We start from the raw sequence: 11,693 nt of genomic DNA on the forward strand, positions 1-11,693 counted from the left end.
TTTTTTTTTTTAACCAAGAGTTGTTGAACTGTCTATTTTAAAGTTTACTTTGCACCTACGGTGAAAGTGCAGAAATAAGTCTGAGCACTTTCTTGCACAGGGCAATTGGCTTCAGTTCTATTTCTGATGTTCCCTATCCAAATGTTCCCTGTCAGTTCTGAAGTGGACTATGCTGGAATAAAAAAAAGAAAACAAACAAACAAAAATCAAAACAAAAAACCCCTCACAAAACCAAAAAAACAACCAACCAAAAAAATTCCAAACAAAAAGAATCCCAACAAAACATTCCAGTTTGGAAATACACTAAATATTGTGAAACAAAATAACTTTTTTTCTGGAAGGAATTCTTGCTTAGGAAATTTTTCTAGGCAGTTTTCCCGTATAAGTTAACTCAAAGAGTTTAATTAGACAGTCTGACTTTGTCATCTCCAACTGCATCTGGCCTGGTGATGTCCCTGCAGTGCCCAGTCCTGCTTTGAGCAGGAGGCTGGACTAGATGACCCACTGGGGTTCTTTCCAACCTGTATTACTATCCTGTAAATGTGCATCTTACAAACCTCTACGTTATTTGGCTCAACAATTTGAAAAATAAAGACAAATAAATACAGTTAAGATTTGCTCAGTGGCTGTTTTGAAGCAAAGAGAACTAGATAATACAAAGTGTGCAACTGTTGGCTATGTGGGGGAATTAAGAGAAGGGAGACATTTAGGTTTACAGTTTTAAAACTGTCTTACTGGTGGATATGTTGAAGCTGTGTTGAAGAAAGGATAGAGCCAGGGGGAAGTTTGCAATTCCCAGGGCACGGGGTTAGTTTCTTATTTATAGCAACAGATTTTACAGATGGCCAAGCATTGACATTAGCAGCCACTCTGATGTTCTCTGAATGATGAAAGGAAATTCAGGTGGAAAGCAGAAAAACTGACAATAATAACTTCTGATCAAATAAATATAAATTATGACTGCAATTTTTTTTTGGTGAGGGCTAGGCTAAAATAGTCCTTGTTTTTTTTGGTATTTGTAATATCATATACATACACAGAAGACTGAGGGAGTGGGTGTTGAGATTTTAAGAGGAATATTAGAATCTAAATCCCACTAACTGCCACAAAGATTCAGCATTAACCTTTTCTAGCCAGTTTACTGCAGTGTGTGACTAAGCACCACTGAATTCGAGGTGAAATAGTGTTTAATTGTATAAGTGATCATTGTAGGGCTTGACTGTAGCACCCAGCTCCTGCTTTGCCACAGGAAAGAAAATCAGAAGTAGATTTGTTCAACAAGAAAATAGGGTTGGCATGTTGGGTGTTGTTTGATTTCTCCCCTTTAAGTGTGTTTAGGGCTGGACAAAGTTTTCCACAGATTGGGAGCAGCACCTGACAATGGTGGTATATGTTTAACTTGTCCTATCCAGTCAGAAGGTTTTCAGTCCTGAAACAGGCTGATTAAATATGCAAATGTAAAATCCAGTCCTGGGCATAAGGCCAGCAAAAGGTCTGGTGTGGGAATTGGATGTTGGCTGAGCACTCAGTGGAGGAGGAACTGTCACACCTCATCAAGGTGAGCTCGAGAGGACAGTGCCAAGTGAGCTTCCCTGCCCTGTGCATTGGAACAGGCATTAGGGCACGGCTGGATGGAGCTGATAAACACGGTCAGACAAACTCAAGTCTGACCTGACTTCTCTGCCCTCATTAGGAATTCTCTCCTTGCTTTACTTGCCTAGAAGAGATATATGGTTGTAACAGCATTCCCACTTTAATCCTTGAGAATGTTGTGACCTTCAACAAGACAAGAGGGCTGGGTCTAAAGCTGTGCCAGGGAAGGTTTAGGTTGGATATCAGGAAGAAATTTTTTACAGAGAGAGTGCTCAGCCATTGGAATGGGCTGCCCAGGGAGGGGTGGATTCTCCATCCCTGGAGGTGTTTAAGGTGAGACTGGATGTGGCATCAGTGCCATGGGCTGGGAACCACGGCGGGGTTGGATCAAGGGTTGGACTCGATGATCTCAGAGGGTTTTTCCAACCCAGCTGACTCTGTGATTCTGTGACCTTCTCTAGACCCAGAGTTCCTGTGCACAGGTGCATTCATAAATAACTAATGTGATATTTGGAACTGGAACATTTTTCTACTCTGCTGACCTCTGAATGAGAACAGTGACCTGCTGAAGCTGACAAAAGATCAGGCTCTGTTAGAAATGTCCCTTTGGCCAAGATGAGCAGTCAGTGTTTGTGCCCAGCAGAGGCACGAGGTGTGCACAGAGGTGGAGACTCTGGGGGCAGGTGAAACATCTGTGAACCTGCCAGGAATCAGTAACAGCCATCCTTCCACCACCCTGCTGAGGGGAAGGACGGGGATGGAACTCACAGGAGTGTATTTGCAAGGGAAGATGAACTGATTGGAGAATGAAGTGTCCTCTGCTACTTTTCTGCTAAGGCTTTAAGTTTCTACATTGTTAATAGAAAATTTTCAATTATTTTTTTAAAAAATCATGTTTTGGCGATTTAGTTTAATATTCCATAATTCCTTTCACAGTCAGTTACAGAACCCCCACCTACTGCTAAGGACAGCAAGTGGCTGCTTTTCAATAAAGACCCTGTGCTGGAAGTGCAAGGGCTGAAAGCACTGCTCACAAAAACACCCATTGCAAGCTGCCTGAGTCTGTGGGAATCAGATGTTTCAGATTAATGAAATGAAATGAAATGCTCTATGGTAGCTGTAATAAGCAGGTAGATGCTGTTATTTTTAAATTTATTTCTCAGTGATCTCCAAGGCAGCCGCACAGAAAAGTGCATCTGAAAATTTAGTGGACACTTACTTGTGTTTTGACATGGCTAAATGTAAATCCCTCTGAATATATGGCCTTCTGTCAATTGAGAAGAAAGGGGGGGAAAATGATTGTTTTTAATATCTGACTCATCTTTTAAAGCTCTTTTCAAGTGACAGTCTGTAGGAGGGTAATAAGTTATAGAGCAGAGCAATGCGTTGGGAGTCAAGCAAGACACCACTGATCCTACCTGGCTGCCATCAGGCACCTGGTAGGTGTCTGAAGGACAAAGCCATCTGAGGAAAAAAAGCATGAGTGTAACAAATAAGCAGTCCAGAGCAGAGGATTAAAGGTGTCCAAAAACTTTCCCTGTTTCAGGTCACACGCTACCAAAGCTTAGCCACCTTTTTCCTTCCTTTTTTTTTTTTGTTTTAATTATTTTTTCTTCAGTGTTGTTCTACTGTTTCTTTCTAAAATCAGTTGAAGTCACATATTCCATAACCATTATGAAAGAACACGTGACCATCCACCCTCTCACAGTCTTCCCTCGTGAGCCTTCTCATGCTGATACCATTATAAGTTGTCTGGGGTTCTAAATTCCAAAACCTACATCAGCTGGAGATTTGTTGACAGAAAACTTAATTGGCCGATTTTAATGACAAAAGGAGCAACGTTGTACCATGGGGGTGGTTACTCCAGCCATTTTTCACACCAGCTTATTAAATCTCTCTGTGTTTGAAGTTACCTAAAGCCACAGCTGCATTTCAAAACTGGAAGCACTATTGGAAAACTATATGGATTTTGCTTTTATGAGAAGCCAGCCTTAAATAACCTTGAAAGCAGTCCTAATTTATGAGGTTTGTTATATTCTGAGAAAGGGAAACACACAATTTTCTCTCTGGAGCTGCTGAGAGTGTCATTGAATTACTGTAGTACTAGATGTGAATTATGGTCACATTAAGTTAGTTTTGTGCCACAGTGTTAAGTTAGTTTTATGAATTGGGCCTTTGTTATTTAGGAGGCTGGCGTGGGAAGCACTGGGGCTGTCATTAGTCACACTCATCCATATTTTAGTGTTGCTGTTGGGAAGTCAGTGTTCCAGCCTGTCATAAAGGGCAGCCATTTCCATGCTTACAAAGCTAATTCCTCGTCACAACTCCCTAGATCCTGACCTGAGTATCAGTCCCAGTTCTGAAGAGGTCACCAAAAAGCCAGTGGCAGTTGGCAGGGCTGATAAGATTAGATCAGTTATACAGTGCAGATGTATTTATGGAGTAAAGAGAGAGTAAAAATACGTCATCAGACAAGAGAACTTTGAAATGGCGGTGGCCTTCACCCTGTGTGAAGTATACATCCTGTGGGACAGCCATATGGAAATAGGTGTCTTGGCAGTTGAGACAGGCAAAACAAACTGTTTTATAGCAGCTGAGATGGGAGTTGTTGGTTTTATTGCAGCTGGAGAAGGTATTTGGTCCAGCATAGTTCAACATTCCCCTTTTCTCTTTGCTCCTAGTGAGTCCCCCCCTTCGAAACCCTTTGTCTTCATGGCACAGAAAGCTTCTGACAGACACACAGCCCTTGCTGGAGAACTGACTTTTGTAAGGCACGAGCTGCTGCTTCCTGAACTATTCCAGCATTCCAGAACTATTCCATGTGTTTGTTTCAGCACTGCAGGAAGCAGCAGCTCCAGCAGCTGCCACCCGTGAGGGAGAGCAGGGTAGGCAAGGGAACGGTGCCCCTGGAAGCTGCTGAGAGGGAAGGGGGGGTTCAGCTCAGACTGGAAGGTGTCCATGCAGTGATCCCAGGGGGTGCAGCCAGCCAGGCTCCTTCAGGGCTGCCCAGGCTGGGTACCCAGTGCTGGAGCTGCTGTGTGTGGAGCCACTGGTGGGTTGTGCCAGTGCTTCCGACAGGAGGCAACAGGGACCAAACCCTGCCGCGTCTGCGGGTGCCACCAGGAGTGACACCAAGGCACGGAGTGGGAATGCAGGATCTCTGAAAGGAGCAGCTGCTGACTCCCACACAGGGCTCAGCACTGAGGGACTTAACTGTACATGGAGTGCAGTGAGGCTGCACAGGAGCTGGCTGTGAGCCAGCACCGTATCTGAGCAGCATTTCTCGGCCTATTTAAAAAGGACGAGTTTTGAATATGAAACTCCTTTAATTCTCCTGCAGAACAAAGAGGTGGCAGAAAGTTTGATGGTCAGGAACGTCCCCTTCAAACACTGCAATGGTCTGGCATCCTGGTCAGCAACCTGGAGATGAAAATGCAGCACATAGTTCAGAAAAAGAGCATTTAGCAAAGTTGTCCTGGGTCGTGCAAACTCCGTGGCATAAGAGACAAGCATGGAGAACCAGAAAGGACACTTGCTTTTGAGTAGAGACCAAAGCTCTCAGCAGGCATCTGAGGAAAGGAATAGTCACCAGATGCATCTGTGGGGTGTACCCAGCCAGTGGGAAAGCTGCTTCTGTCACTACTGTGGGGGCAAAAGACAGCTCTCCTTCCCCGAGCAGTGACCCGTGTGACACGCATTGTGTGGGATGGACACGGAACTCATCGCTCCCAACAGCTCGGGGCCACCTCACGTGCTCCAGGGAACACACACGAGTGTTCCTGGCTGCAAACATAATCCTCCTTTGCTGAAAGGCAGCTCCTCTTCCTCAGCATAGGAAAGTTAATTGGTCCTTTTTTTGGTGAAGTACAGTCATGACAAATAACTTGAACAGAAAACTGAATCTTTGGGGTGTTAAAAAAATTTCTTCAGTGAAAGGGAGCGCTCGTGCCACAAAAGCAGTGCCCTTAGAAAAGATGAGTTGTCCAAAGGACATCATAAACCCAGAACCAGTTCACCAAACTCCTAAATACAAATGCACAGAAACACCCAAATTTGCTGTGTTAGGGAGTGGCCGTGACCCCAGAGGGCTGTGCAGCCCTTCAGGACCTTGACAGGTTGGAGATGAGCCTTTGGAAACTGTTCTGTATCCCAAAGGGGTACTTTTGCTTTCAAACCCGAATATTTCAGAGAAAGAGCTTAAGCTCCTTCACTTGATTAATGTACTTTGCCACAGATGATGGAGCCTACAGAACCTTCTTACATAAATCTGTGGAAACAAAGTGGATAATGTGGTTTGTGGAAGCTGCTCCTCTACATAAGAATGCTTCTAACATGAAACAGAGTAACTTTCACTTTATATTGGACCGGTTTTTTGTGTCAGTGTTTAGATTCTGAGAGAATTCTTTGTCACTTAATCAAAACTGATGTTTTTTTCCCTGCTTCACAGGTCGATGCAGAAGGAACACAGGAGGATGTTTTTCTGGAAATCTGCAAGACAATTGACTCTTTTCTGAGAAGGGAAGAGGCAGCACTTTCCACAGAAGCGCAGTGATGGTGTGTACTGGTGTGTACTGGTGTGGACACAGCCTCACCTCACATGCACCCACAGCCAGGAGTGCAATGCTGGTCGAAGCAATACTGCTTTCCTGAGGGGTGTTTGGAATGTGTGCATGTGCTGTGTTCCTCTAGGTGAAATCCTTTCTCCCTGTGCTGACAGTCCACTCCATAGACAGTGCTCCGTGTGCCACCCCCACTCTGAGAACTGCAGGTTGTTTTCCTGGCCGTTTGCTCTTCACAGGTTCCCAGCAGGCAGGTGAGCAGCAGCTCTGGGTTGTATTTCATGCTTTCCTGCCTTGGATGGGGAATCAGGCAGTGCCTGGCCAGCAGGGAGCTCTCCAACCCCCTCACACACTGCTCAGCACACTGATGTTAAGGTGACTGCATACAGGTTTACCATCAGACATTATTTTAATTCACAGTTTTAATTTTTGGGGTATCACTGAGCTTGTTCTCGGCCTTTAGTGATTAAACCCTGTTCTCTGTCACATGCAGCTGTAAGACAGCTGGAATTAGTTAAGCTACAAGTTGAACTTTTCACACATGCCCAGAACACTGTTAAAACAAGGAGAAAAATTAATTGAGGATACAGTTGAGTATCGTGGAATTCTGTCAACCCATCATTGTGGTGCAAACACCATTTTTGAGAGAGTCTTGTCTCCTGCTGGGAATTGCAGGATTTTATAACTGACTGCCCAGTTCTGTGAGCTGAGGTGGGAACAATGGTTGTGTTGTACAGTTCAGTGTGTGAGCCAGTGATGGTCCATGTGAGCAACAGTTGTGCCATAGCTGTTAAAGTCTGCACGTGAAGGTGACTGTGAGCCAGAACTTACCATGTCACCTTGAAATCGTACTTGGGGAAGCATTTCAAATGCAAAATTCACATCATCATCTCTTGTCCTGTACTGCCATTGCCAAAACCTGGGGAGGAGGGGTGTGTGTGTGTGGGGGGGGAGGTCTGGTGGGGTGGGAAACCAGCAAAAAAACCAACAAAAAAGGAAAATGTCAGGGATTATTTGATTCCTGTTGCTTGCATCTTTAGTAAGTCATTTATCTGTAATAACTGCAAAAAACTCTGTAAAAGTCAAACCGTATTTCCGTTGGGTTAACCCAAATGTTGTGGAGTTTCTCTGGTATCCTGACAGCTAAATAAAAAGCTTGTTTGACATTCCTGTAAAGTAATTGCATCCTGTTACTGGAACTTCTGGATGAATTCACAGTGAAAGTGGGTTGCATGATTGCTCGTACTGTCCAAGTTGTACTTTATGCAGCAGATTTGCATTTTTAAAGTTACCTTTCTTGTAACGAAGACATAACACAAATAAAAACATGTACAAAAATGAGGAGGAATGATTTCTGTTACAGTATATGTGGGTTTAATCCTTTTCAAAGCACAGTACATGACTTGAAAATATAGCTCAAATCAGCATGCTTACAGAGTCTGTCCTTTTTCCAGTCAGGGCCGAGTCTTCTGTCTCGTTTTCTTCCTTAGCATTTGCCCTGTAAATGCTAATTCGATTATTTTTAAGGGTCTCGTTTTACATATGTTCTTATCCTTCATATCCTGGATGTTCCTTCTTTTCCTGGGGTCCTTCTACAGCCTACATTTTACCTCTGGTGCTCTGGGAAGTGCTTCTCCAGCTCCAGCCCAGCGCTGAGGGAGCAGCGACGTCGGCAGCACAACATCAGCTCGGCCAGGCCGGGGTGGGGAGGGGGCCCTGACCCCCAGCAGCTGCTGCTGTCGTTTGGTTTGTTAAAAGTAAAACACTCTGGAGTTACCAGGAAGTTGCAAATTCACCTGGGGAGGTTTCCTGGATTTCTAATCACAGCAGAAGTTCTAAAGTGTGGATCTCGTGCTTGGTGCAGGATGGGAACAAAGGCAACGAGCAGCTGCTGTTTGGTTGGTTGGGGGGGAAGGGGGAAGTTTAAAATCTAATTATAAAAATTATTTAACATACAGTTTAATTTTTCTTCTTTCTGCTTCTTTTTTTCTGTGGAAAAACCAAAAAAAAAAAAGCCCATGCTTGATTTGGTGTATGTGCATTAGATACCTATTTGCATATGTTCATAAAGTCTGCAAGAGAAATAGCTGTATATGCATGCAGAGGGAAATATTAATATTTATACATATTCAATAAAAGAGGACTTATCCAAGACACTCCTTTCCTGGGTGATTCAGACTTGAAACTATCCTTCTGCTTCCAATCTCATTCCAGTGATACCACGATGTTTGGTTCTTTCCCAGCTATCCTAAACCGATGACTCTTTTCTCTAATGTACTTTCATTATTTTATTCCAATAATTTTTCCAGGATATCAACAGAAAATGAGTATTACCACAGATTGTCTCCCTGATAATACACCTTCACCAACTCTAGTTTCTTGTAAAGACCATGAATGATGTGGAAAGCACATTTTTGTGGTATTAGAGAGCCTCTCAGAGCAGGATCTCTTCCAATTTAAAATACATCCTGTGAGGTTTTGTGTTACATTTTTTTAGGGCTTATTAAATTTATCTAAGTATAGTGAAATATGTTCACAGATGCTACTTGCTCAATGTTTTAGTAACTGTACTGTATTACCTTCTAAATAGGTTAAATGCCTAAAAATTATTGTTTTTCTGAAGCAGAAAATAGCTACACCTAAAGTTATTGCAAAACTTCGTACTGATCCATCTGTAATTAGTTACATGGTGCAGCCAGCCAATTATCCTTCTTATTGCCACCTTTTTAAGTCAAATTAGTCTGTTTTCTACCTAATTGCTCTGAGTATTCTAGTTTCAAAGCAACTGGAAGTCTTTATTACAGTTATAAAATAATCAAGTGTTTCTGAATCACGAGCTATACATTTCAATAAAAAATATATATTAAGTAAAATATGTCACAAATAATTACAAAGCCTCTCAGACGACGGCATACAGTGTGTACCAAGGCTACTGAAACTGGAATTTCCCGTGGTCTGGCAGAGGAGTCTGTGAGATGTGAGGACTGAAATGCTCCTCCTGCCCCAGTGCCAGGAGAGCAGAGGAGGGCACCGGGCATCCTGCAGGGCTGGCACAGGGAGGGGCTGTGGGACGGAGGAAAAGCTCCTCGGAACGTTTTCCACCTCGGTTAAAAAGTCAGAACTTACACAGAAAGGAAGTCACAGCAAGCATTCTATATATAAACAGACTGGATCCACATAGTTTATTTCTCACAGTTCTCCTGACAATTGAACATTATTTAAGAACATACTGTATACACAGATAAGAAGGAACATACAAAATGTTTTAAATGATGCACAACAAAATCCAGCAGTATAAAAGAATGCATGTGAACCCTTGCTCACTGCTCAGGCTAAATTTAATCACTGTTTAAATAGTAATAAAAATACAATCTTTCATGGATCTTGTGCAGACTACAAAAGAGGAAAAATTATTACCATATATATGATTTATATTAGGCAGTTTTCTTTGATGAGTTGCACTAACAACTCCAAATACAGAGGCAGAAGGCTGTGTATTTTATTTTAAAGGAGTTAATGTCGAGTATTAGAGACTTTACACAGTTACTAGCACTGGCACTTTTCACCATATTTTGTACACATCACATGATCATCTTATATAACATTACATTTAAAAAATATATCTGAGTGACAATTTTATAACATTCACACACCATGAGCTGGTTAAGGAAGCAATGCCACAGTTGCCCCCTGTAGTGCTTCACTGTTGGTAAATAGAGTTCATCGTGGTTTTAAAAAAAAATTAAAAAAATTGAAAGTCAACATGATTAAGCAGCTCCGATTTAATAAAGGCCTGTAACCAACCATCGCCGAGACAGTGAGGATTTTTAGAGTACAGCCTAGAAGCAAACACTGTCATTGGTTAAAACCTTGCCTAAAGAAGTCAGTTACTGTGCTGAAAACTATTTCACAACAAAACTGCAAGCTACTAAACTGTTTTTATATAAATACTTCATCTCCTCTGATCTCATTATAACCGAGTTCTTCAAAGCCTTTGGAATTTACTCTATCTTTAATGTGTGCTCTCAAATCTGGCTCACCCTTTTGAATGTTTTTGTTTTCTTTTGTTTAGATTCACCACCTAAAAGTGTCTAATGTGGTGAGAAAAGTCTCCCAGTGAAACCTTCTGCACACTAGGAATGTTCAGCTGCTGTTCAGTGATCTAGAACCATGACAGCTCGAAGCTGTAGTTTGACAAGTACACCCAGGAAGCTGTCATGCTGTGAGTGACATTTCAGGGAAAGCAGAGTCTTTCCAAAATGTGCACGGAATTAACAATGGTGCCATTGTTATTTATTCAAAGAGGACAGTAAACCCAAGCTGGTAGATCTGCTTCCCATGTCATCTATTTGCTGGAAAGTAGTTTGGGTCAAGATAATTGTAACTGGTGCCCTGGGACATGCAGTAGTCTCTGTCTAAAAATGTCTCTGCTCTGTAAATAGGTTCTAACTGGTGATCTTCCTTATGAATCTCTGTTTCATGCAGACTGCAAGGGAAAGAAAAAGATAACAGTTTAAAAGTCAAATATTGTCCTTAATTTTCAGAAACAGCGATCATATGAACTGACTCATACCAAAGTGGATCCCAGTTCATTCATAAAGTGTAATTCCCCCCCTCTATTCAACAGTACCAAACCTATATCTTATTAAAAAATAAATTATACATCCAGAACTTGTTAAAAAATATATCTCCCCACAAACACATGCTAATACTTGATAAAAAAGTATCCTCCACTTTCCCCAGCACAGGGTGCGTGTCCTGTGCTGGAGCAAAGATTCCCAACATGCAGCAATTACACAGCAGGGAGATCAGATCTCCTGACAAATAACAAGTAGAAGCACGTGCTGCTCACCAGTCAGAACAGGAATCACAGAAATCCAGGGACATTTCCTGAGGGCAGTCCTGGCAGTGCCACCGGACACCCTGGATGGGTTCGATGCCGCAGTTGTCGCACTGTGGAGCAGACGGAGAGCACTGAAATCCCAGCGACTGCAGCGCTGCTGTTCCCACAGGACACACCAGAGCTCCCCATGGAGAGCCCTGTGAGTGTCCCTGTTCCTGTGTGTCCCTGTTCCTGTGTGTCCCTGTTCCAGTGCCAGCCCACGCAGCCAAATCCTTCACACCAGGGACCACAATGTATCCATGGATAAGGAAGTCCTCAGGCTCTCCAGAGCCCTGAGGTTTCATCTTTCTCCTGCTTTGCTTCCCACTCCCCAGATGCTCCATTTTGACATTATCCTGCTCAACCAGAGCAGCCCAGCCCTGCCTGCAGTCACTGCTTGTCCTCCCGTGGCTCCAGGAGCTGCTGAGGCTCAGCACATGAACATGCTACAGCAGCAAAAAGAAAAAGCACCTTGGTGGTCTAATGACCGGATTAAATTTGTCCATATCAACTGATGAGTCTGTCTCAATTCTACTGTCCTTTTGAACTGAACTCTGAACTGAGTATCTTTGCATTCTTACAGAAATGGGTATTAGAAAATAAATCCAGCTGCACAACACTCAACAAGGTGAGGAAACTGTTCCAACAGTTACAGCGAG

At 42.9% G+C, this 11,693-nt stretch overlaps 2 protein-coding genes across 4 annotated transcripts in view; one reads left to right on the forward strand and one right to left on the reverse strand.

Moving 5' to 3' along the window:
- Positions 1–8,308, forward strand: part of AK5 (adenylate kinase 5) — a 76,551-nt gene extending 68,243 nt beyond the window's left edge. For both annotated transcript variants that reach the window (XM_017824897.1, XM_017824898.1), the window contains exon 14: positions 6,041–8,308. In XM_017824897.1, coding sequence (XP_017680386.1) covers positions 6,041–6,145 — 105 coding nt within the window. In that variant the 3' untranslated portion in view covers positions 6,146–8,308. The remainder of the gene's footprint in view (positions 1–6,040) is intronic.
- Positions 8,309–9,302: 994 nt separating this feature from the next.
- ZZZ3 (zinc finger ZZ-type containing 3) overlaps positions 9,303–11,693 on the reverse strand; it is a 51,241-nt gene continuing 48,850 nt past the window's right edge. For both annotated transcript variants that reach the window (XM_017824896.1, XM_017824895.1), the window contains exons 12-13: positions 11,005–11,105; positions 9,303–10,638 (exon numbers count right to left, since the gene is read on the reverse strand). In XM_017824896.1, the coding sequence (XP_017680385.1) occupies positions 10,494–10,638; positions 11,005–11,105 (246 nt within the window). In that variant the 3' untranslated portion in view covers positions 9,303–10,493. The remainder of the gene's footprint in view (positions 10,639–11,004; positions 11,106–11,693) is intronic.

This window comes from Lepidothrix coronata, unplaced genomic scaffold (genome assembly GCF_001604755.1).
Source record: "Lepidothrix coronata isolate B3197 unplaced genomic scaffold, Lepidothrix_coronata-1.0 Scaffold114, whole genome shotgun sequence".
Taxonomy (NCBI): domain Eukaryota; kingdom Metazoa; phylum Chordata; class Aves; order Passeriformes; family Pipridae; genus Lepidothrix; species Lepidothrix coronata.